The 26,470-nt window shown below is 38.5% G+C and overlaps 1 protein-coding gene across 2 annotated transcripts; it reads left to right on the forward strand.

Moving 5' to 3' along the window:
- Positions 1-815: 815 nt before the first annotated feature.
- Positions 816-26,470, forward strand: LOC140465831 (uncharacterized). 2 transcript variants are annotated; one of them, XM_072561658.1, is made up of 53 exons: positions 816-1,039; positions 2,825-3,019; positions 3,784-3,800; positions 3,907-3,930; positions 4,047-4,091; positions 4,527-4,628; positions 4,738-4,806; positions 5,191-5,235; positions 5,458-5,511; positions 5,825-5,878; positions 6,206-6,259; positions 6,537-6,590; positions 6,760-6,813; positions 6,942-6,986; positions 7,538-7,591; positions 7,737-7,781; positions 7,879-7,932; positions 9,316-9,414; positions 9,646-9,690; positions 9,794-9,892; positions 11,007-11,060; positions 11,189-11,296; positions 11,416-11,469; positions 11,576-11,674; positions 12,514-12,567; positions 12,825-12,923; positions 13,464-13,517; positions 13,749-13,802; positions 14,154-14,207; positions 14,330-14,383; positions 14,970-15,014; positions 15,141-15,239; positions 16,542-16,649; positions 16,801-16,854; positions 17,329-17,382; positions 17,685-17,738; positions 18,010-18,063; positions 18,357-18,464; positions 18,608-18,661; positions 19,725-19,778; positions 20,026-20,187; positions 20,773-20,880; positions 21,205-21,312; positions 22,704-22,757; positions 22,864-22,971; positions 23,351-23,404; positions 23,762-23,869; positions 23,977-24,030; positions 24,293-24,400; positions 24,502-24,781; positions 25,048-25,238; positions 25,428-25,673; positions 26,017-26,470. In XM_072561658.1, the coding sequence occupies exons 1-53, from the start codon at positions 958-960 to the stop codon at positions 26,161-26,163; spliced, it is 4,386 nt and encodes a 1,461-aa protein (XP_072417759.1). In that variant the 5' UTR covers positions 816-957; the 3' UTR covers positions 26,164-26,470. The 2 variants fall into 2 exon arrangements, with proteins under 2 accessions (XP_072417759.1, XP_072417761.1); XM_072561660.1 differs by lacking the exons at positions 7,737-7,781; positions 7,879-7,932 and having other exon boundaries at positions 7,538-7,581; positions 9,351-9,414.

A 26,470-nucleotide genomic window follows, 5' to 3' on the forward strand; every position in this document is an offset into this window, starting at 1 on the left:
ATTAAAAATACCCGTGCATCCCCATGAATAGAGTAATCTCCCTGTTAGGTTCACATCAGGCGACGGGGTGATTCTGTAACGGGGACTAAGATGCAGAAAACATTGACAATTTGACTTATTTCTTGTATTTAAATCAGTTCCCATCTAAACGTTTGGATTTGGGTCTTTTTGTTTAAACTCTGGTTTCCTGGAGGTTTCCTCAGTCAAGTGGTGTTGCTTCACAACTTTTTTTGGGAAAAAAACTGATGAGTTGGCGTATCAATAAAAGTGATTACGTGTATGCTGGGTTAGGAAGAGCGAAGCCGTTCCTTTGCTTGAGAGTTTTCCAGCCCCTCTTTGACCGAGTCATGCTCCAACGTGTCTCTCTGCTCTGAACAGCCTCTGAAACGTAGCCAATTTTTAAAAATGCCTTTGAGAAATGATGTGCTTTTGCCTTAAGAAGAATAGGTTTTCGAAAAAAAAATTATGGTTCATCAAATTAAATGGGTCTTGCATCGGGGTTGGGGGTTGGGGGTGGAGTGTAAGTGTGAGTCCAACAGCCACATGGCGGCTCAGACCAGCCGTCCAGAATTCCCTCGTTCCATCCCGATTGGAGGAAGGCATCTATGTACATGGTGGTGGATGGTCAAGGACAATTGGATCCTCCCGCAGGCGGGGACTTCGCTGGTTTCCAACCGGAGGAGGAGACTGGGTTGGGGTAGTGGTGGTGGGTGTGTGTGTGTGTGTGGGGAGGGGGGGGGGCGGTGTTGTCTGCCTGGAGATGGGCGGCAACGGTTCACACCTCCAAAGCCATGGCACACATAAAAGGACAGGCGATCGGCAAACGGAACAGTAGGAAGTTTCTGCTGGGGCACGGTGCTGAAGCTTGGAATTACACACCAGAACCATTGTATGTCCGGACGCTAAAGAAAGTTTCCCCTTTTTACCCCAAAGAGTCTACATGTCTAATATTTAGACATGTTCAGCTTTGTGGATACGCGGACTTTGCTGTTACTAGCAGCAACGTTAGTGGTGGGAAGATGTCAAGCGGACGATGACAGTAAGTGTTGCTTTCTCGTTTTCCTTGTCTCACCCTGAAGGAACGATTTGAAAAGTCTCCCGTCTCTCGCCCGCTAAAGAGGCGAACGCGACGATCGACAATTAACAGGAGAGGGATGCATAACTTTGAATTGCATTGAAAGTTTGCACAGAAAGCTGTAATGTGAAATTGACTTGCAGGATTGCAGATTCAAAAAAAAGTCAGGCAATATTCTCCTGATGTTAGTTTCAGATGGTAATGTTTGGAGTTTTCCGAAAGCTTGTTGAGTTTTGTTTTGAACTATGTAAACAATTTGAAATAGTTTACTGCAACGAATTTCCTTTTATGGAATAGGTTTTTCGATCCCTAGGGGATGGGGTGCATTATAAAAGAAACCACATTTGTGTATTACGTGGCTGTCGGACTGTCTAGCTTCTACGCCAACCTGCAGAATTGTTGTATCCGCCCTGTTTAAGAAAGGCAAACAGAACAAAGACCATTTTAGTTGGAAGTGAAGGAGTATTTTCCAGATAACTGGTAGAAAGCAGCTGCTTTTGGTAGTGGGTGTGTCACTTTGGAACAGATCCTTTGTGGCGAATTTCGAATGAACTGGTTCCAAATGGAAAATAGTGTCAAGGAGAAGGAGAACAGACCGCAGCGTGAATTAAAATACACTTAGAACATCATTAAAGCGAGTAAAATACATTAAGGGGTAAAATCTAGATTTGATTTTTCGTGATTTTACCTAGTTAGAAATTTAGTTTGCAGGTACAATTGAATTACTGGCATAAGATAACTTTAAAGAAAATCGAAATCGTTCCAATTCCGAAAATTTGCGTATTTACAGTCTAAGCCAAGAAATTAAGTTGTTTCAGAAAAACAAAGTTAGTGTCCGGAGTAGAGACAATCCAGATGTTGGGACATCATATTGAAACCCAGACAAGTTGCGAGCAGTCCAGTGCTTTGGCCCAATAGCGCCATCTCTAGACAGCATGTAAAATTGTAGCTATTGAAAAAGCATCTTTTCCAATATAATCACGTTCTAATTTTAAAAAAAAACTCAGGGCTGGCAAAAGAAAACTCAGCTGGTCTGGTAGCATTTGTGGAGAGAGACAGAATTAAAGTTTCGAGTACAATATGATTCTTCTTCAGAAATCCACTGACTTACTCCAGCACCACATAACAATTCTGCACTGACGTGTTTTAAATAAAGTTACAGCACAATTGTCTAAAATACCTTGTTTGTGTCGGGTGCATTTTTGTGTAGTTCACTGTTGACTGCAGTGAAAAAGGGTTATACCCGAAACATCGACTTCTGCACCTCCTGATGCTGACTGGCTTGCTGTGTTCTTCCAGCCTCCTGCCTGCAGTGCCAATTTGGCACTGGTTAGGAAATCTGAGGTGGAGCTTGAACGCCATCTGTTGAATTTCTCACCTGATATTCTTGGCTTGAAAGCTTTTAACACTCACAGCAACGTGTTCCGTTAAATAATGTCGGTGTAAAGTAAAGGAAGTCCCTTGAAAATAAAGAGCACAAAAAAGGTGCAGTTTTGAAACTTAAATCTAGGCAAGTCTTGTGTTGAATGTCACAAATATCAAAGTGCATGTTTTGCTTTAAATATAGAGGAATAGCGTTATCAGTTCCGTCTTTTGCTGTTTGTGGCACAAAATAAATAGATAAACATGAATCTGCATGAATTTTCCAGTCCCTTTGAATTTGGGGCATTTGTCACCTTTTTGCCTTTCTGCGCATTAGAGGGCGCTCGGTATCACCCTGGTTTTATATTGTATCCCATTGATTCTCAGATAGCGGAACGAGCTGCTACAAGGATGGAAATCAGTACGAAGACAAGGACATCTGGAAACCCCAGCCCTGTCAGATTTGCGTCTGTGACAGTGGCCGGGTCCTTTGTGACGACATAATCTGCGAGGAAACTAGCGACTGCCCCGATGCTGAAATCCGCCCTGGAGAATGCTGCCCCGTCTGCCCCAGCCAAGAACGTAAGTGTTTGCCCTGGTCCCTCCTCTTGCACGCGCCTCGGTCAATTATTTCAAGGGGCTAAAGGTCGTCCTTGAGCAGACGTCCAGCAATTTATGTTAGATCCTCGCGCAACGCTACCAAATTCAATTATCAACAGCAAAGCAGCTGAGGAAGAGGTAGCAGTAATAGGTACTAGGCAGCAATTGGAATTGGACAATTCTCAACGTGACTATAACTACTGCCAAAAGGCACATTGCCTTTGAGAGTTTGGATGAATTCAATTCAAAACAGTAATGATTACATACTAGGGAGTCAACATTTACAGTTTGTTAAGAAACGTTTTGTCATTTTATGGTGAAAATGACAGTGAAGATTATCGGGTTATGTCAGGAGAAAATTACAGTAAACACAGTCACGATAAATATAAATAAGCCACTTTTAATTTTAAGTGAGTGCCTTTGACAAAGCAACCCCCATATTGTTGTCTTTTTCTGAAGCATTTGATCTGAAAAAAAGTTTTGCTTAAACCAATTTAAGCACTTTGGGTTTCCTTTTAAAAATAAATTTTAACTATGACATCATTGAATGATTCAATGAACATGTCACAGCCTCAAGTAGAGCGAAAACAGGAAGGAATCTTAAAAGTCATTTTCTGTCATTCTCTCCTCCCTCAAAACATATGCACAATAAATAAATTATCTACCATTTCTGCGCAATAATTACAATGCTATGTTATTTGAGAAAAATGTGTATATGGATTAATTTTTTTAAAATTCTCTTACAGCAGATGGCGGAGAAACAGTAAGTACATCATGTTTTCCTTCAAGAATATGACAATGACATATTTGCACAGTTACTTGTAACATATATCCAAATACTGACTTAATTAATTGTCTTTTTTTTCCAGTATCCCTCTGGCCCTGGTATTCAGGTAAATATTTTTTTATTTACAGGTCAAAAAAAACCTTAAATTTACAATAAATTGAAAATGTATTAACTTTTCCTTTTCTTGCAAATCTAATTATAATACAATACCTTTTTTTTCAGGGACCTCAAGGCCCCAAAGGAGAACCTGGTCCTAAAGGTGATAGAGTAAGTTGATTGTTACTATCTTATTGAAACAAATGTGACATTATTGCTTCCAAGTTGTAAGGTCCTTAACTTTAACATAACTTTTTAAAAAGCTACAAAATGTCCAAAAGGATAACTGAAAGACAAAAGAGCAAATATTCATAGACACTATATGTAAAAACTAAATATTAAAATACAGAGGGCTTGAAGTTAAATGTATTATAATCATCCACAATTAATTGCCAGTATTATTCTTATGGGGTTGTGTTAAAATGAATTGGAATCCTTTGCCAATGATGGAGAGGCTTTGGAGACAGGAAGTGATGGTAAACAGGAAGTGACAACTGAAGAGATGATAATAGCTAAAAATGTTGCTGGGGCTATGATTGCAACTAAAATGAAGTGCTATACACAATATTTTCATCTGTAACACTGAACATTTTTTTGCATTTTTAGGGACTTCCAGGTTTACCAGGAAGAGATGGAATCCCAGGACCTCCAGGTCGTGATGGCCCCCCTGGTCCACCTGGTCCACCTGGAACATCTGGCCTTGGCGGAGTAAGTGGCCTTCAATACTTACCTAATGAAATGCAAAGTGCAACGGGTCTAATAATTTTCAATACATCTCACAGGCCACAGGCATCTAAATCACTTTGTTTTCTTCCAGAACTTCCTCCCTCAGATGAGTGGCTTTAGTGAGAAAACATCTGGTGGTATTCCAATGCCCGGACCTATGGTATGAGCCCATCTTTCCCTTTTCCTTACAATACATAGAAGATGCAACAATGGCCCTCAACAGTTATATTGTTTTATGTCAGTTTGACACTCCCAAATTAAGTAGGTTACATGTAACCACCTGAGAGTGGCGTAATGTACAATTAACTTTGACCTAGCAGGAAGAAAGTCTGTAACAATGAATGGTTTAGAGCAATAAAACTATTAACTTAAGATCAGGAAAGAGTAGAGTCATTGGCTTGAGGATACAGATTAGAATTTAATTTTTGATGTGATGAATTTTGACATATCATCATAATTTTATTTCTAATGTAAGGTTAAAAAACAAGTTGCAAAGATCCATAAGACTGTGCCTTTTTACTAATGAACCACATTTGTATCCTAGGGTCCAATGGGTCCCAGAGGAGCTCCCGGCCCACCTGGTACACCCGTAAGTATGCAAATGCTTTTTTCCTAAAATACCAGTTGACCATTGACTACTGAATAAAAAAGCTAAATATCAATGGAATTAATATATATTTAAGATATAAAATGTTAATCATTTTCAGTTGTGAAGAAGGAGTGCAGAACTTTAATTGGATTGTAATATAGATTCCGAATACATGGAAAGACCATGATTGTTAAAATGTGTGCTATGTTTTTTAATCTCTAGGGTCCTCAAGGATTCCAGGGACACCAAGGAGAACCTGGTGAACCAGGTGCACCTGTAAGTATTCAGTAAACTAAAAGTCACTGCAGTTCAGATCATCATGTTGATTCATGTTAAATTTGTTTTAGAAACTTATGATTTCTACTTTTCAAAATAATTCCCCACAAGGTGGGACTTTTTTTTAAACCATTGACGCTACGTGAAGATAGTTTACAAATGTACAGATGCTGGGTATGAAAGCATTGTGATGCCCGCTCACAGTTTCACTAACAGATTGAAACTTAGCTATTTAGAATAGTGAACTGCAAGACACCAGTTCCTTGTGTTTACCATGTCTTAATATTATGACCTTGTATTTTAAACATTTTAGGGTCCAATGGGTCCACGTGGTCCTCCTGGCCCTCCTGGAAAGAATGGTGATGATGTAAGTAGCATCAAATGGTCTATAACTTCAATTAGTAAAATAATATGCAACAATTGGCTACTTGCTTTCTGTTTTTGGACAGAATTGCTTGTTACATTCAGCTTTAATTTCACGAATCTGTTTTTAACCATTGAGTCCAACCAATTCTGCCAAACTGATTTTATATTGGAACTGTGTGATAATTAATTGCATAACATTTTAAAACCAGTCCTTGAAACATACTGATTAGAACTAAATTCATAAATGTGCATATTCAGAGCATATTTGTGCCTTATTCAAGATAATTGACCGTTTGCAAATGGCTGACCTTTGTCTTTTCCTCCATAGGGTGAAAGTGGCAAGCCTGGTCGCCCTGGTGACCGTGGTGCCCCTGGTCCTCAGGTAAAGGATTTTCTACCAACACTTCTTGATAAGGATATTGCAACATGCCTGACACCTAGTATGTCAGTTTCTTCTCTGTCACATGGTTAGTTACTAAACAAAAGCCACTGATTACAGTCCAAGAGGAAGGGGGCATTCTGAAATTGTCAACATTCAAAAATATATTGCCTCAATTTCAAAAATGCATGAATGAATCCACCTTACATAATTCTTTGCTAGTGCAAAACAGCTTTTCAGCAATTTCCCATATTTTAACCAATCGTTTGTTATATTTTAGGGTGCTCGTGGTTTCCCTGGAACACCCGGACTGCCAGGAATCAAAGGACACAGAGTGAGTTGTAGTTTAGTCAAATATGATACATTAGTATGCCAACAATGATAGTTTCTGTGAATAACACTGATTGAGTTTGTACAGTAATTTAAATTCAAAGAGATGCTTTTGGCTTTGAATGTTTTTTTTTGATTTAGTAGATTCTCATAACTTTTCCTTTTTTGTACAGGGTTACAATGGTCTAGATGGTGCTAAGGGTGATCCTGGACCCGCTGGCCCTAAGGTAATGCCTCCATGTTCCATTGACAAATTTTGTAATAATACTTTCTCTTCTGTTGTGCACAATAATTGTATTATTTGAGTAATAATAGCTCAGTGTTCTAACTGTGACTTCCATTTTACTTTGAAAAGGGTGAAGCTGGTGCTCCTGGTGAAAATGGCAGCCCCGGTGCAATGGTAAACAAATTAACATTTTTCCTGAAAAAAATAGTTCGGTGAGAACTTACCATACAGGAGAAGTAAATTTATCATACACAGTCCATTAGTTTGATAACCATAACTAAGCTGTAAGAACAAAACACACTAGACCTAAATAACACTGATATTAATATTGCTTAGGACAACAGTTTGCTGTTACTGTCTACACATTCTTCAGTTCATGAATTAAGTGAAAAATGTAGATAATCAAGATAAAGCAGAGAACACCACTTCATGGGAACACCTACAACTGATATTTCTGCAGATTCTTAATTGAAAGCCTTAAATAACTGGAAACACACATACAGATACATTTTGTTAGGCATTGCTCTGATCTGTTGACAATAAGGCCCAAGATAGAGGGAATCATCTAGAAATTGGTGGGCCTACCTTTTAAACAAAATTTGTTACCTTTTGTAGATAGATAGTACAATCATGTTTACACACAAGCATTGGCAAGCAAAATTATGATGCCATATGGTTTTACAGTTATAATGATGAATAGAAGTAACATGTTTTACTTTCAACAGGGTTCTCGTGGTCAAGCTGGTGAACGAGGTCGATCTGGTGCCCCTGGTCCTGCTGTAAGTACAAAATTATATTTATAAACTAATTAGAACACCTATCTGATTTGCTGCCTTAAGAATTTATTTGATGTTAACTTGGATATTTATTGTTTGACTCATTTTGCCACAGGATAACAATGAGCTCTTCCCTTAATTATTGCAGGGTGCTCGTGGTAACGATGGTGCTGCTGGTGCTGCTGGCCCACCTGTAAGTACATTGTGTCAACTGATTACTCTATATGAGATTTACCGATTATGTTTTCCCTTTTTCAGAATGTAACATGTTCTAAATACTTATCTTTCAGGGCCCTGTTGGTCCAGCTGGTCCCCCTGGATTCCCTGGTGCTCCTGGTGCCAAGGTATGATATATATGCTACAACTTTGTCAATTAAAGTTATAACTGTGCCCTAATACAATTAATGTTCTTCATGATGTCACCTTAGCAAGCATAACTCTGAATGGAGAGAAATCAATGAGGAAGCTCCTTCTGTAGTGTGGAGGTCAAGTTGAAGCAATTTTAGCTTCGACGTGGCTCATACAGTGTAAATTGTTCATGCCTTAAGATATTGCTGCAGTACCTAATCCAGGTGATTTCAGTGTATCTCTCTAATGTGAGAACACAGTTATCTTTGACTCCACTAACTGTCCCCAGAGAATAATGGTAGCAGGCACCATTCTTTCTCATTGTGCTGCTAGTTAGGATTGAAAAGAAATACCTAACTTTTTTCCCCAAGGAACTTTTCTGTGAGAAGGATACTGTTAACTGTTTCTCAGTTGCACTTAGCGGTGCATTGACAGTACACATGTTCGTGAACTCTTCTCAACTATTCTCTTAAGGAGAAAGGAGTGACTTTTATTCATGCCGAGACTGACATTAAGTCCTGAACATTTTCATTCTGAATCAGAACAAAGGTGTACCTCTGAAGAGAACTGCAGTCTGAGTTTCAAAATGGAGGCCGTCAAGGCGAGGGTGGGAACAGTGTGTAAGATTTCCCCTGGAGTATTCATAGATTAATATCTGATTAAACCAAGAGGAAGTAAATGAAAGAGCAATAACTTGAAATGAGGTTCACATGCATATTGCAAAGCATTAATTTTAAAACTTTTATAACAAAAAGATCACTTTACATGAGAATTACATGGCAGTTAGGAACATGGCAATAGGTCATTTAGCCCCTTTGGTGTTCTGTGGCCTAGCCCAATTAGAGTGAAATACCATTTTAGCTTACAGTGTAGAAATTGAAGAATAATTGTTCCATTATTTATTTTCAATGAGTTCACTTCTTAAGTATCCAATGTTTTCCTATTTTAAACATATCTGTCCACTATGGATATTACAGTTGGGCATCAGTGTGTGGTGAAATGCCAGCTTGATGGGCACATGCTAGGATGCCACTTCATCTAGTTCAAACTGAAAAGCCTCAAGGGAACACCAAACACTGTCTGGAAAAACATCAGTCTTCACCCTGATTCTAATCCCAGATCTGAATTACTTAACTTTGCAACACTCAAGTTGTCAGACATGCTTCACTTCTGGGACGTGTCATGATATGCTTTACTGACTCAAACAAAATGCTCGTGGCATCCACTCAATTAAATCCAGTGAAATGATGGAATACCAGTCCTTTGAAAAGGCCCTAGTCATTTCTACCTGACATTCTCTGTGCTGCATTAGAATTCTAGCACAAATGACAAATGAAGCAATTTGTTCAGTCAGAATTCATCGATTGTTTTTTCTTTAGGGTGAAGCTGGTCCTGCTGGTGGTCGTGGTGCTGATGGTCCTGCTGGTGCTCGTGGTGAACCTGGCAACCCTGGACCTGCTGGCCCAACTGGCGCTCCTGTAAGTACTTGCAGCTGGGAGGATGGAAATCAGATTGGGGTTAGGGGTATTCTTCAATGGGATGTTAACATCCCATTTCTAGCAAGTCAGGCATGTGTTGCTTGTCCTGAATTGGACTACATAAGTTAATTCTACCTGTTTGAAAATTCTAAAGACTGTCACCCATGTTGACATGTGCCTTGGCTTTCTCAAACACTGATCTCATTAATATTTTCTTTTATTCATCATTAGGGCCTCGCTGGTACTGATGGTCAACCTGGAGCCAAAGGTGCAGCTGTGAGTAAATAATTCTATTCACTTCCTGACTTATTTTGATGAACTAGGATTTTCTGGTAAATGATGATTGCACTGAGTGATATTATGACCATTTATGTTCTAGGGTGCTCCTGGTATTTCTGGTGCTCCTGGCTTCCCTGGTCCACGAGGACCAAGTGGCCCACAAGGTGCTGTCGGACCTACTGGTCCTAAGGGTAACACGGTAAGTGGCTGCTAGATCCACAGGATCTCATTGTTTCTCATCGTCCACTGCATTGAGAGGGAGATTAGAATAGTCTTTCAAATGTTAGTGGGTCTAGACTATTCATAGACCAGTCATTACATCAAGACCTTAAGTCACATATTTTACCAAATGAAGCTTTGAATGGGCTTGTATTTACTCCAGACTCAAAGTTAGTTGTATAATTAGTCATAGAATGATATATCCCCAAGTCAGTAAAGCAGTTTGAAATAAAAGTAAAAGTTTCAGTGACTTGGTTTGTATTTCATCTTTATCCCTATTCCATTCTACCCTATTAACTTTCATAATATTTCTTACTTCTCTTCTGTTAACTTTTATCTTACTGTTTGTCCTACCTGTTGAGGATTTGACCTCTCTTCCAAAGTTGAGTCAGTTTTCTGTCCAATGGACCCACTATTAGGCGGGAGATTGATTTAATGGCTGTTTTACAATTCACTTGAGCATACGGACATCAGACCATGAACTTGTCACCCTGACAATGGTCTTGTCACTCAAAACATGTGATTCATTAAGTGTTCATTTTGTAAACAAGCGCTTGATGAAAATTTTCTTCAGCAGCCCAAGAATTGGTTGTGCTAAAGCTTAACATGAAAGCCAAGATGTACAATCCAAGTCATAGAAAACTAAATGGCTGTGCTGCATTGATATAATATTTTAAAATAATACTGGCTGTAATCTATTCATCAATGCGAACACATGTATGTACATAATAACAAATATTTTAACTAAAAAAAATGAAGTCTAGCTCTTACTTTATCTGCAGTCTAGCTGGTCTCTCCACATTAAACAATGTCAAACAGCTGACCTTCCATGGAGTTCAATTGATCTCCCACTGTACTTCTCACATCAAAGCTGTAAAACGTCTATGGAGATTGTACCAACAGTTGAACACAGCAATTTTCACTGTTCTCTTAATGGCTCTGGTGATGTCCCACCGGACATATAGCAAAACACCAATGAAGCCTCTGTAAAATTTCAGCACCAAGATTTCAGAAAGATCCAAATCACTTTTTGTAAAAGAAGCTTGATTCATAATTGACTTCTGATGTTTAATAGCATTTGTTTGTCCCTTTAGGGTGAAGCTGGTGCCCCTGGTTCCAAGGGTGAACCTGGTGCAAAAGGTGAACCTGTAAGTATTTGTCGTAAACTTTAAGCAATTACTTGAACTCAGCAGTTTCATTTGTTTTAATGTAATAGGAAATATGATCAAATGTACAATATTGAATGGTCACTGATTGTAACTTTGATATTTCCTAGGGTGTTGCTGGTCCCCAAGGTCCCCCTGGCCCTGCTGGTGAGGAAGGAAAGAGAGGTGCCCGTGGTGAGCCTGGCATTCAGGGTCTTCCTGGCAGCCCTGGTGAACGTGTAAGTGAGAAATGCTATTTTTATTAGTAATATTAAATTGGTAGGCAAATATGTCAACAATCTCTGAGGCAACAGTGGTGATGCATAATCTTGTTCCCTTAACTTTCTCTCCATTGCAGGGTGGCCCTGGATTGCGTGGTTTCCCTGGCTCAGATGGTCCAATAGGTCCCAAGGTATGGAAATTCTTTTGAAGCTCTTCTGTTCTGTTCATTGTTATAGGAACTATACCGTCTGTAAATTCTTTCAAGTTGCTCAGTTTCTGTTTCTTTCCTGTTGCAGGGCATTCAAGGAGAGCGTGGTGCTCCAGGACCTCTTGGTCCCAAGGGTGCCACTGGTGAACCTGGCCGACCTGGTGAGGCTGGTCTCCCTGGTGCAAGAGTGAGTATTTGACAAGAATAGGGTAGCAGACCAACACTTCAGCAACATTTTTAAAAAACTCTGTCACAATAGAGAACACAAAAGCTATTATTCCAAAAATGCAAACAACATATTCACAAGACATATAAATTATGCAGTGCTTATGGCAAGATGGTATGTCCATACTTCAAAAAGGGACACAGTTCTTTTCCTCATTACTTATAACTAAGACCTAGATGCAAAACTAATCCTTTGATTTGTTACCTGTTTTATGCTTATGCCAAAATTAGCAAATCGAAGAAAATCTGGTTCTATATCTTGTCTCAGAAGACAATATATCTTTTCTTACAGTAACTTAAGACATCTTGTATAAATTATGAAATAGGCTGAAAGAAGAGGCAAAATTTAACTTATCTTTAAATTATATGAAACACTTGATTCAAACACAGAAAATCAAATGTGATAACATTTAATAAAGACACTGATTGATTCCTGATATAATTCAGTGTAAAATATCACAAAGCAATTGTCTCCTTTAGTTTGGAAAGTATGAAGTGATTCTGAGAGTGTTTTTACTGAATACATTCTAATAGAACTTTTGCGATTATTCAAATTCAGAGACAGTATTCTTTATTGGCTATTTGTTCAGGCTTCCATTATTGATGTCTTTCAGAAATGAGAAATACTCTTCTCAGTTTACATATAAATAACACTGTAGATTTCCTTTATGACTTCTTGTAGTGCAGTATAGTGTGCAATCTAGCTGCTTATCTAACTGCAATTCATTCTGCAAAAGTTATTCGAATATTTCTGAAGAATTTGTTAGACACTATATTAATTCATTTTTTAAATTATTTTAGGGTCTAACTGGTAGCCCTGGCAGCCCAGGTGCTGATGGAAAGTCTGGTCCTCCTGTAAGTATTTATTTCCTTGAGGAAAACATTTTAGAATATTTGCTGAAAGTTGTTCACCAGATATGTACCAGGCTGTCATTATAAAGAGTGAATAGATTTGAAAATCTTAAAGAAAGCATGGCCCTGCATTTCAATTTACACTGCACAACTTGTGTATTGAACAAATGTAGCAAAACAATCTGTAAAAGCCTCTTAAGTATAGGTTTATGGCAACCCTACAAATTATCCATATTTGATAGTCTACATTAATCTAACAGGGTCCTGCTGGTCAAGATGGTCGTCCTGGTCCACCTGGTCCTGCTGGTGTAAGAGGTCAGCCTGGTGTGATGGGTTTCCCTGGTCCTAAGGGTGCTGCTGTAAGTAACAAAATCAAAAACCACAAAGCATGTATAATAATGAGAGCCAGCATCCATTAAAGTGTGTGATAGCATCGAGTGCCCAAAGTGTGAGAATTTGGAGAAAAATGAACTTCTGTTTAATAAATATGTTTTTGTAAAACACACTAATATATGCCTTAATGTAATCACACTAATCTCAATTTCAGTTTACAGTTAGATATGAGTGGGTAGGTGGAGTAGTAAATGACATAATGCTAACTTTGCAACTTAAGGCCGCAGAGGTTTTAGTAGTTCAGCTCCTTTGTTAGAGGATAGAGCTATTTGTATGAGTTCCAGGTGCTTTTAGCTGGCTGATATCACATACAGTATTTCTGGATTGATTTGTTTTGATAATTTTGTTACTACATTAAAGTCCTAGTACAAAGCTTTTTATAGAAACAAACAACATGTAACCTTATGAATTAACAAGATCCAGTTAATCAAGAGGTTATCTTAAAAAGGTCTCCAGTTTACATGAATCACATGAGCCCATAATTATTCATATATTGCATTCTATAGGGTGAGCCTGGCAAATCTGGTGAGAGAGGAATTACTGGTCCTGTTGGCGCAGTGGTAAGTATGTTGCTTACTCTTAACTCCCATTATACTTGTACTAATATTTTAATGATTTTTATCATTCATTAATTTAATACAAGTTGTAATACAAATTGCTCAATCTCATAACATTACAGATTCAACATAGCCTTTAATAATGTTTAATAATCTGAATTGCAAACTCAATGAGTAGCATTTGAATTGGATGATTATCACTAATGGGTGTCATTTAATTATGTTCTCCTGTAGGGTCCTGCTGGCAAAGACGGTGAAGTTGGTGCTCCTGGTCCTGCTGGTCCTGCTGTAAGTAACAATCTAGTCAATTAGGGAAAAATAGTACTTAGCTTAAAAAATGAAGCAACCCCAACATTACGTTGTAGACTGATTGGCTAAAGTGAACACTGAAAACAAAAATATTGTGTCCATTCTCTTTTGTCTTTTGTAAATTTATACTAAACCAGATATTAACAAATATGTTGTACAGTGACTTTTTATATTAATATTTTTAATGTTTGTATATAACATGAGACATTGGGTGCATGATAGACTGGATATCAGTCATGTTAATCCATAGTTAGTACATATTGTAAAACTGATAGAAATATGTAGTATTCAAAACCAAGACTTGAATCTTTATTTATCTTTTTCAAACAGGGTCCAACTGGTGATAGAGGTGAACAAGGACCCGCAGGTCCTCCTGGCTTCCAGGTATAAAAACATCAATACTCTTCACAACTTTCCAACATAAAATGCACCACTGATTTGGATTAATTCATTGGTCTTTCATTACTACTTTATTAATACACATTATTACAATTGTGCCTTCACAGGGTCTCCCAGGTCCTCCCGGTGCTGCTGGTGAAGCTGGCAAACCTGGCGAACAGGTGTGTATATATCAGGACAGAACCATAGATTGCAAGATTGCAAGCATAATAGGATTTCAATGTTATTTGAAATAAGTATATCCATAGATGGACAAATAAATGATCTTTGATAAGTTATGAAGTTGATTCAGCATTATCGATGACCATGACTCCCAGATATTTAGCATTATCTGATTTAGTCACTCTTTGATTATAAACAGGAATTGTATTAGTTTAATGTGAATGTAATACTGGATGTCCTAAATCTTTGTGAAGGTGGTATTACTACCCACTCCAATGAATGATTCTCTAATTTTGCTTCTTAGATTGCTGGATAGCAAATTAGAGTTAATCAGAGGAAATCAAGGCATTGTATTTGTGGAAACTAAATAGGAGAAGGTTTCTTTAGTAGATTAAATTAGTCATTAAAAATACACACAGCGAAAGTCTTGTCATGGAACATTATTTGTTTGGTTGGATGGCAATAAAGGAGAAATAATGTGACAATTTTAAGAGAGAAAGGAAAAGCAGTACTATGAAAGTTCTGTAGTGAAGGCTTGTCTGAGAACTTTGAGGATTTTAATTACTGTTTATTTTTGTACAATAGGGCTTGCCTGGTGATGTTGGTGCTCCTGGTGCTCCTGGCTCAAGAGTAAGTTTATAATTGGAATTTTGATTAAAAGCAAACCAAAAAAAAATACAGCCACAGAATTTGACTCTGTGCAATTTTGTATTGGTGCAGTCTGATTTTCTAATGGTACAATGTGATTTTCTTTAGGGTGAAAGAGGTTTCAATGGTGAACGTGGTCCTCCTGGTGCCGCTGGCCCTCCAGGTGCTCGTGGTGCTCCTGGCGCTCCTGGTAATGATGGCCCTAAGGTAAATCTTCACACGAAAACATACAGGAAATGACTTTGAATCAGGACTAAAATGATTTCATACTTACTAAAGGCCTTAAATAAGGGGTTTCTACATCAAAACATTATGATACTTGCAATTCCAGAAATGAAGATGACTCTTGCAGATGCTTCTTCATCTCAAACCAGCCTTAGTTTGCCTCTACAAGTTTGTTTTTAAGTGGAGTGTAGTGCTAGATGCATCTTCATACAGAAGATCACATGCCGAGGTTAGGCTAGGTGAATGCTGTGTATGCACCTATACTAGGGGTATGGGATTCAAATGCAATTCTCAGTGAGCAAGCTATTTGGAAAATATATGGAATGGAGATAGACAGTTAGGAAGTTAGAAATAAGTACACATGACTTTTAAACTGATGGGTGAAGCATACATCAGTTCTTGGCTACAAGGTTGGGATTAGGTCTGTATTCTTGGATTGTGGATGGACAGTACAGAGATCAAGCAGAGATGCAGTTAGAACTTTAGGATATATTTGGTATCCTAGCCTGGAGAGGGATGCAGCAAGAATTGGAGTTAATTACACGAGGGTACATGCATATATGAAGTGGATGGCACTATGATGCATAGATTTGTCAACAGAATCCCTACAATTTCTGCAAGAAGAGTCCATTTTGGCCTATTGAGTCTGCACTAACCCTCTGAAGAGCATCCTACCCAGACCCACCCTGTGCACATAACTCTGCATTTACAATTGGTTAATTAACTTAGCCTGCACATGACAGCGGGATTTAGTTTGGCCAGCCCACCAAACTTGCACATCTTTGGTCTGTGGGAGGAAACCAGAGAACCCCACAGAAAGCCACGCAGACATAGGAAGAACGTGCAAACTCCACACAGACAGTCACCCAAGGTTTGGGTGGGCCTGGGTCCCTGGTGCTGTGGGGCAGCAGTGTTAACCACTGAGCCACCCAACATAAAGGCATATAAACCTCATCAGCTTAAACTTCATACCTGAGCGTGACACAAATGTAAAATGGAAATAGCACAAGAAGAGCTGCCCCAGAGACAAGAGAGTGTGTGGAATAACACCTTTATATTTTCAAATTCCATTGCCTTTTTGAAAGCAAGCAATATATTGAGGCATTGACTTGAGATGCCTCCAGAGCTGTGCATTGCTTTAACATGTGTACCAGACATTATTGTAACAATGTTTCAGTAAATATAAAAGACATTCATTGTAACTCTGGAAGTATTCATTTGTTTTTAGACAGTCTTTTTGCCACATATAACCTCATAATATTAGCTCTTGTTTATTCCTTTCAGGGTGATGCTGGTCCTGTTGGTGCTCCTGGTGGTCAGGGTCCTCCTGGTCTGCAGGGTATGCCTGGTGCCGTTGGTGTTAGTGGTCTTCCTGGTCCCAAGGGTACAAGAGTGAGTATACGCTGCACAGTTATCTTGCGATATTCTTTTAGCTTTGACTGAAGTGTTGAACGACTGTATATCTGAAGATGTTAGTTGTTTTTAGCCATTTTTACTTAGGCGATGAAAAATAACTTTCCTTGACTTCTCTTTCTCTCCAAAGGGTGAGACAGGTCCAAAGGGAAGTGATGGTGCTCCTGGCAAAGATGGAATGAGAGTAAGTAGTCAAATTGTTTTCTAAATGTTCTGATCATGGTCATTGCTGTAAATTTGAAAGCTTTGGGTAAATTCCTGGACCAGCGCTCTTAGCAGGATACTGTGATCAATGGAATTTCAGGCTGGAGAACTGATGCAGTGATATGACAGCCCTGTCTCCTACCTGTACTCCTATTGAGAATACTTTCCTACTGGAAGCACAAGTTCAATTAATGTCTTCTATTTTTAAATGGATAGATTTTACATTGGTCATATTACCATTCAACCATATCCTTCTATGTTTCAGTACAATACCAGTTTTTATGATACTAGGGAGATTTAAACAATCCTTAGATAAACACATAGATGATTTTGGGATAGTGTAGGGGGACGAGTTGAGAATAGTTCACAGGTCAGCGCAACATCGAGGGCCGAAGGGCCTGTTCTGCGCTGTATTGTTCTATGTTCTAATTGCAAGATGTAATCATTTTCTTAGGGCATGACAGGCGCAATTGGCCCACCTGGACATGCTGGAGCTCCTGGTGAGAAGGTATGGTTTTTCACTGGTTCTTGTTACTTCTTTGATAAAATGCTTTGAACAGATCTATAAACTGAATCCAACGCACCATGCATCCTCAACATAGTGAAGTACATGCAAAATCAATGCATGACATAACATCAGTAAACACCTGAGAACTCATATTCCTTTCTCAAAATCAATAACTTACAAAACAAAACAACTTTTCATGAAGTACAGCCAAATCACAGTTTTAAATGCATTGTATTAATTCCAAACTTTCATGTTATGTTTTTGTTTGTTGTAATAATATTTTGTATATATATTGTTTGTAGGGTGAAGCTGGTCCTCCTGGTCCTGCTGGTTCCGTTGGTGCTCGCGGTGCTACTGTGAGTAATTAATATTTTAAGAAACCATACAGGACATTAAATGCATTTGCAAAGACTCCTGTGCTATTGGTTGGTCTAATATGCAACTGGTGTGAGCTGCAAAATTGGAAGCATGGCATCACAGTCACTGCCAGCTGCCTGTCAGGTCCATCATAAAGCACTTTTGTACCTTTCAATTCTTACAGTATTCAATATTTTTGACATTTCTCAAAAACTAAGGATGTTTCATTGACGGTAATGGATGCCTCTGATCTTTTATTCTGCTGTTTAGGGCGAACGTGGTGAACCTGGTTCTCCTGGTCCTGCTGGTTTCGCTGGTCCTCCTGTAAGTATTGAGAATTAAAAATCATGACTTATTAATAAATAAGGCTCGCAGATAGAGTTTATCAGAAAATTCATGCACAAATGGCCTTCACGTAAATTTGAAAAATAATGTTGGATATTTAAGCATTTGCTCGGCATGTAAAATTAATTTTGTTACCCTGCCTCATAATGATTGTAGCAACTGTTGTTAATAATAGTTTCTTGCCCATAGAGCATCGTGACAATATACATTGGAATTTGCACAGCATCAGTGTTGCCTAGCTGAAAATATTTAAGTCTTTCTTTTCTTAATAGGGTGCAGATGGTCAACCTGGTGCTAAAGGTGAACCTGGTGATACTGGAGCAAAGGGTGATCCTGGTCCTGCTGGTCCTGTTGGTGCAGTTGGAATTGCTGGTCCTCCTGTAAGTAACCATTAAAAAAGCACCAAAAATTTCCTCAGCTAAAATTGGATTTTTACCTTATAAAGTGAACTGTATTTTCTGACACATTTTAATGTAAGTCAGCGCCTAATACAAAGCCACTTCTTTTTTTTCTAATTCCGCAGGGTCCTACTGGTGCCCCTGGTGCTAAAGGTGCTCGTGGTCCTGCTGGTCCACCTGTAAGTTCATGTTTTGAATTATTTCAGACTAATGACTGAAATCCTCTTTTACGCTACTGTGTTGAAATTTGGTACTTTGTTCATTTTGGAATCCAGGGATCACAAAATTCAGTTTCTTTATCCTATCCATTGTGATATATTGCCCTTGATTAAACAGCAGTAATGTGTTCATTGTCATTAGTCCATTGAAAAAACTGACTGTAACATTTGGAATCGCCACATGTTCAAGCTAACAGAATTCCAAACATTAATTGCACACATCCCCAGAGGATGCACTATTGAGTATTTTACTTCACCCCACCCCACCCCCACCCACACACACCCATACACACACACAGTAATCTTAGGAATTGATGAGAATTTGTATTCTTTTGTTGGCCTTATTGTAAAAACCTTCAAAAGGCTACACCTTACCTGGGTTTTTATTGGCATACTAACTTTACAGTTATATCCAGGCACCTTAACTGTCCAAGCAACTGAAGTAATATTGATAGAAATGTAATTTATCTGTAATAATAGAAATTCCACATTTCCTTAAATAAATGTTGTTCTAGGAAGATTGTTTTTAACATCCTGTTTTACCACCTGTGAATACAACAATGAGATTGAAGCTTACCTGCATGGTGATGTCCATGTTGTAGGCCCATGCATTCCTCCGACATGGCATCGGACTTAAACTGCTGACTGGAAAGGGAAAAGATATGCTACAAAGATTGGTGGATCTTTGTGAACATTTTTCCTCGAGGTCAGCGGCAAGTACCTTTGCTTAACTGCTGACCAGAAATTCTGGGCCACAGACTCATATCTTTCATGGGTTTGTGATTGTGGCAATGGGACAACTGAGCTTGATTCAGAGGTGTAAGCTCAGAGCCAAAACATGGCGGACAGTGAATTTTAAATATGCCAAAAGCCATTTTATAGGTGAGCCATTTAAACTCATTGTTGTTACTTCCATATCATTAATTATTAGAAGAATTTTCATATAATTCTGAAAATGTCTATCAAAAACCTGATTAATTTAGGCAAAAAATTAATTCTTATAACTATTTGTTATCTTTTTTAGGGTGCCACTGGTTTCCCTGGTGCTGCTGGTAGAGTTGGTCCACCTGGCCCAAGTGTAAGTACAATTTAAAAAATATTTTAAAATGATTTATTCAGTTTATTTGTTAATATATTCAAAATCATGAGGCAGTAGGATACAGACTTTGCTGCTTATATATGAATACAATATTGGACAAAATTTTAACATCATTGCAAAATATAAGCAATATTGGTTGGTAATGTAAGGACATTTTCTGAGCTATTTCTTTACTATCATTATCGCTTTTGAACATACACATTTTAACTGCTGCATTCATTTGTAGGGAAATGCTGGTCCTCCTGGCCCATCTGGCCCATCTGGAAAAGAAGGTGCCAAAGGTATTCGTGGTGAAACCGGTCCTGTTGGTCGCCCTGGTGAACCTGGTGCTATTGGTCCTCCTGGTCCCCCTGGCGAGAAAGGTTCTCCTGGCTCTGATGGTGCACCTGTAAGTTTGCTTGGCTTAAAACACACAGACTTGAAATCTCAGAATTAAGAAAATCATTTTTAGAAAATAACTAATGTGCAATTTTCAAAAGACATTGAGAACTTTATTCTTGCCATGAGGATGAAGTTCAATTACTTTTTTTTACATGATGATTTGTAAATAAACATATTAAGCCACACCTGCAACATACCAAAATATGTAATGGTGAAATTCATGTTTTTCTTTAGTATGGTGATGCATACTATCAAATGGCATGCATAATGGGTGACCATACAATTTGCCCCACTTCCAAAGTCACATTTCTCCTCCTTACAAACAATTGAAGTCTAAGGGTCAACCACTGTAAGTTGTTCCACTCTATTGTTGCCAATTTGGCAGGACAAATTTTGCAAAGATATTGTACTTAATCTTTGTATATTATTGAATAAAACATGAAATAGGGCTTCAGTGTTTCAGATGCTTACCTTATGAACCAATAGTGACTGATTTTAAATAGAAATAGTTTTGACAAACTATCTATATGAACAAATAAAACCAATTTGTTTCTGTTCTTTTATAACTTTTATGTACATCTTTTTCTCATAGGGTCCATCCGGTCTCCCTGGACCTCAAGGTCTTACTGGATCCCGTGGTGTAGTTGGTTTGACTGGACCAAAAGGAGATCGTGGTAACATGGGTCTCCAAGGCAAATCTGTAAGTTGCAGAACAATATCAATTTTCTTCAATGCTTCATGTGCAGTATACAACCAGAATGCAACATTCCACATCTTTTCTAAGCTTCTGAGCTATCAGAAAACTCTATCATGGAATTAACAGAATGCACTTGTTTTATTTAAAGATAGTTAGCTGTCTTTATAAATGCTTATGAACAGACTCTAGATCAATATGTTCTTCTGATTAAAAAAACACATTTATTCTCTTTGATTTGTCATGTTATCATTATAACCATGAAGTTCGATCGTTTCTTCATCAAAGTCCGTATGCTCACAAAGCAAAAACTATTTCTTTGTCGTTTAGGGTGAGCCTGGAAAACAAGGTCCAGTTGGTGCACCTGGTGACCGTGGTCCCCCAGGCCCAATGGGTCCTCCTGGTATTGCTGGCCCACCTGGTGAATCTGGTCGTGAAGTAAGGATGTTAATAATTTCATTTCTTAAAGTTTTGATTTTTCAATTGATTTCTCATTGTTGTCCCCAAGCATTATTATATGAACACATTAGCTCTTCTGTTCAAAATTTATCACCCTTCTGTCACCAGCTGAAACAGAGCAAAGCATTTCAATCAGAGCACATAACACAAATAGGATGACACACCACATTTATCAATAGAATTGAACACACAATTCTTCTGAACAAAAGAAAATACACTGGACACAATTCATTTGATCCAACTAGTCCATGGGAGCATATAGGCTTCTGTCAAGCCTCTCCCCAATCTTCTTCCTTTCTTCTCATAGCTTTCTTTTCCTTCTTTCTTGTATCTGCTATTCTTGTTTTCCTTGTCATAAATGAATCTCTACTCTTTGCTTCAATCACTACCTATGCTTGCAAGTTCTATATTCCTTTTAGACTTCTTGGTGACTGTGTTGAACTGATGCCTTCTCCACATATCGTCTAAAAGGAAACATTCTTTCTGGATCCATTTTATCAAAACCTTTACAAATGTCAAAAACATGGATCCATGCTCTACTTTAATCTTTCCTGATATTTTTGCCAGATATTTCTGGCATCACCCTTGAACGTCTTCTCTGCACCATCTCCTGCGCCTCCATCCTTTTTTATGACTATAAACTATGGTTTGATACAGATTTAGATAACACCTCTCCTGCTTATTTCTATGCCTCAAGAAATAGTCTGCTTTTTACGGCCTTGCTAACCTGCGATTAACTCTGTGACTGGTGTACTTGTATATTCAGATCCTTTGTTCATTTACCATGTATTTACCCATTTACCTTTCAGGTAATAACTGTCCAATGAAAATTAATTATATTGATGCACAAATTAGCAAATTCCAAATTTTCATCTTTGCAATAATTCACCCTGAAGTCAATTATTCTGATACTTCCACAAATCCAACTCCCTGAACTACTTAAAGTACATTTTGAGGCTGTGTTTACATCTGTCTACATGCATGTGGTGGGATAAATTCTTCTGAACACATGGTGTAAAGCCCAGACTGAATAGCTGTGAGTTGCTGCGATATCTCTACAAGTTTAATATTGGTGTGAGGTGACCTTTGTTTCACAGTCACATCAAATGAATCATGCCAACTGAATAGTAAAAGTCAAGCTTCTTCTGTTGGCATAAGATTTCTTCTGAGGAAGTTTATCCTGTTTTCCTTCTCCAGTTGTGTCCAAGCTCATTATGTATGCTGTAGTCAATAATAACTTCAAAATTTGTGTGACGTAAAATCTCTTGCACCAACATCTGTAGTTGTGTGCAAATACATTGTTGGTGAAAAGAATGAAACCAATGCATTTTAATATCAAATATTGAGAATTATATTGTACCTGTTTTCAGGGTGCCCCTGGTGCTGAAGGTGCTCCTGGTCGTGATGGTGCTCCTGGTCCTAAGGTTAGTTTTTCTCTATTTCAAGTTCACCGGTATTATTTAATTGTTTGAGTACCTTTCTTTTCAATTGTGCTTATTGTGCTATAACAAATCTGTTATTCCTGTGTAGGGTGATCGTGGTGAGTCCGGTCCATCTGGTCCTCCCGGTGCTCCTGGTGCCCCTGGTGCCCCTGGCCCAGTTGGCCCTGCTGGCAAGAATGGCGATCGTGGTGAACCAGTAATTATGCTTTTTTCAAAATATTTTCATATGGATACATAAAATTATCAGCATTTTGCACTCTGGACAAATTCTTTAAATGTACAGCCTTGCAACATTAGATATTTATCCAGATTAAAAGATCATGCAGTTAAATTTCATTTAATGTCAGGTTAAAACCCAGCTTCCAAAGTGAACAACTGCAGATTGCATGTAGTCATTTGTTCATGTTCCATTGCTAATTCCAAATGAATGTAGAAAATGGAGTAAAAGTATTTTGTCTCTGAAAGAGTCAAAATTGAAAATTTGAATTATTTAAGACATACTGATTTCAATGATGTAGATTTAATGTATTAATTTGAAAATTATATTTACCTCTGGGTTTCTTTCTAACCTTCAGGGTGCTGCTGGTCCTGCTGGTCCTGCTGGTCCAATGGGTCCCCGTGGTCCTGTGGTAAGTAAACTCTGCTATTTAAGATTATGCTTGCTGAATAGATAACCACTCATCTTTTCAGAGTTGTTGACAAATTCTCAGCAAACACTGGCATATTTACATGAATTGGGTGATATGCAATTTAGATATAAGCAATAGTTAAGCTATTTTGGTTTCTTCATTACTGATCAACAAAAACACCAAAATAAATTCACTAAACCAAATTGTGTAATTGTAATTGCAAGAGATGGCGTTAGTTAACTTGAGAGAGGAAATTTTAGCAATAGTAAAGTGAGCGTTTGGTAGCTTTCCAACATTGTAAAGAATGAAACACAAAATATGAGCAACTAAAATAAGTTCCTTTTCACTTCACTTCAGGGTGCAGTTGGTTCCCGTGGTGATAGAGGTGAAGCTGGTGAGCCTGGTGCAAGAGGTATCAAAGGCCACAGAGGTTTCCCTGGTATTCAAGGTCTGCCTGGTCCTCCTGTAAGTTATCCATTTTTATCTGAGAACTTTAGCTCCATTCCCTTTCTAAAATTGTTCTTTCCTTGTTATTTATTTCCCATATTGAAATACTTTCTGCAATCCCACAGGGTCCTCCTGGTGAGCAAGGTCCTGCTGGCCCTTCAGGTGCTGCTGGCCCACGTGTAAGTATATTCTTCATTTGTATAAAAGCAATGTCTCTTTTCAAGTCCGTCAGTATTTTAATATATAATATAGTCTTTAAACATTGTTTTAATAGAGGAAACAATTTCTAAAGAAAACAGGAATGACTTGGAATGTGTAGCATGATTTCTAATCACTTTAATTCAGTGATTCAACTATTTTGTTTAATTTTAGGCAAATTGCATGAATATTTTAATAAAACTACATTGGCACCATTTGTAAATGTGTTTCCCTTCCCACCAGGGTCCTGCTGGTCCCTCTGGTTCTCCTGGCAAAGATGGTATTAGTGGTCTCCCTGGTCCTATTGGTCCACCTGGTCCTCGTGGTCGTAATGGTGACATGGGTCCTGCTGTAAGTAACGTCTCTCCTGACGCTGTTGTGTTTGCAAATTGGAATGAACTTCACCTGCTTCTATGTAACCTTACTTAACTACAATTGTGTTCACCTTCCAGGGCCCACCTGGACCTCCTGGTATCCCTGGCCCACCTGGTCCATCTTCTGGAGGATTTGACTTCCAATTCGCTGCACCACAAACCGACAAAGGCCCAGATCCACTCCGTTATTTCAGAGCTGATGATGCCGGGGCTGTTGCAGACCGCGACATTCAAATTGACACCACTCTGAAATCCCTGACCCAGCAGATTGAGAGCATCCGCAGCCCTGAAGGCACCAGAAAGAACCCAGCCCGTACCTGCCGTGACCTGAAGATGTGCCACCCAGATTGGAAGAGCGGTTAGTTTAAATACTTAAAACAAATATCCATATTGTACAGAACCAATGCTGAAATTGTACAGAACAATGCTGAAATTAACCATACAAAACATTGCATGCAGGGACTATCATAGCCATACACAAGTTTCATGAAAGCAAAACATACAAATATAAAAAGTTCAAAATTATGTCACTAAAAAGATTATGAAACGCTATACAAATTGACTGAAGCCAAACTTGATGAAGCAAGAATGGAACACTGATGATCTTTACCATTTATTCCATAGGCGATTATTGGATTGATCCTAACCAAGGCTGCACTCTGGATGCTATCCGTGTATACTGTAACATGGAAACTGGTGAGACCTGCGTCTACTCAAGCCCACAGACAATCCCACAAAAGAACTGGTACACAACCAAGAATCCAAAGGAGAAGAAGCATGTCTGGTTCGGCGAGAACATGGATGGCGGCTTCCAGGTATAAAGCATATTCGCAAAAGAAAACACAAATGATTATCCGCTAAAATTTATTGTGTCTAATTATGTTTTATTTATGATGCAATTGGCATCATAAATAAAGCAGAAGAATGCTTCAAAACTGTATGTCAACTATCTTCAATTAACAACTTTTAGGAATAAGCTGACCTTATATTTATTTTCTTTATAGTTTGGCTATGGTGGTGATGATGGTGTCCTTGCTGGAGATGTTGCAATCCAAATTACCTTCCTGCGCTTGATGTCCTCTGAGGCAACCCAGAACATCACATACCACTGTAAGAATAGCATTGCCTACATGGACGAGGAAGCTGGTAACCTGAAGAAGGCTGTATTGCTCCAAGGTTCCAACGAAATTGAAATCAGAGCAGAAGGCAACAGTCGATTCACATACACCGTTTCTGAGGATGGTTGCACGGTAAGTTTGAAATGCAATAGGTCTTTTCGTTATCATTTAGAAAATGAAATACAGGATCTCTGAGCACAGTTTGATCTTGTTCATTAACAATAGACAGCCAATAGAGTTAGTAAGATCTAATGCACCTTACCAAGCAACTTGTGCACTCAGCGTTTGGTAATTTTAATGCTTAGAGACATGCAAACAAAATGAGTCAAGATACTTCATTGAGCAAAATTGAAAGGATTATAAACAGTCTGTACAGGTGATAAAGATGAAAATAATTGGACATGATACATTAGGACTTAGGTACTCCACCCACTATCACAAATTAGTAATGACTGTTGTTTTTTTTAACCAACAGAGACATACTGGCGAATGGGGCAGGACAGTCTTCGAATACAAAACGATGAAAACATCACGACTGCCTATTATTGACATTGCACCTATGGATGTTGGTGGCGCTGATCAAGAATTTGGTGTTGACATTGGCCCAGTCTGCTTCTTGTAAAACGGACTTGAAATTTACTTGCAGTCATCTCTAAACTTTCTATGCATTGAATTCTAATTCATTCGACAGCCACGGTCCACTTGCTTAAACTTCGGGCCTGAAGACGGGTGGGACAACTACAAGGACACTTTTTTATGTTCTCTGTTTCTATGGCAACAGGAAAAAAGTACTTGTCAGGTGTAAACCTTCCCCTGGAGTTAAGAGATCACTGCAGGTGACATTTTGCCATATACCACTGCAGAGAAAAAACTGAAAGATTGTATGTACCATTTTCAGGTGGCAAAATAAATTTGAAAAAATGTCAAAA

This window comes from Chiloscyllium punctatum, chromosome 42 (assembly GCF_047496795.1).
Source record: "Chiloscyllium punctatum isolate Juve2018m chromosome 42, sChiPun1.3, whole genome shotgun sequence".
NCBI lineage: Eukaryota > Metazoa > Chordata > Chondrichthyes > Orectolobiformes > Hemiscylliidae > Chiloscyllium > Chiloscyllium punctatum.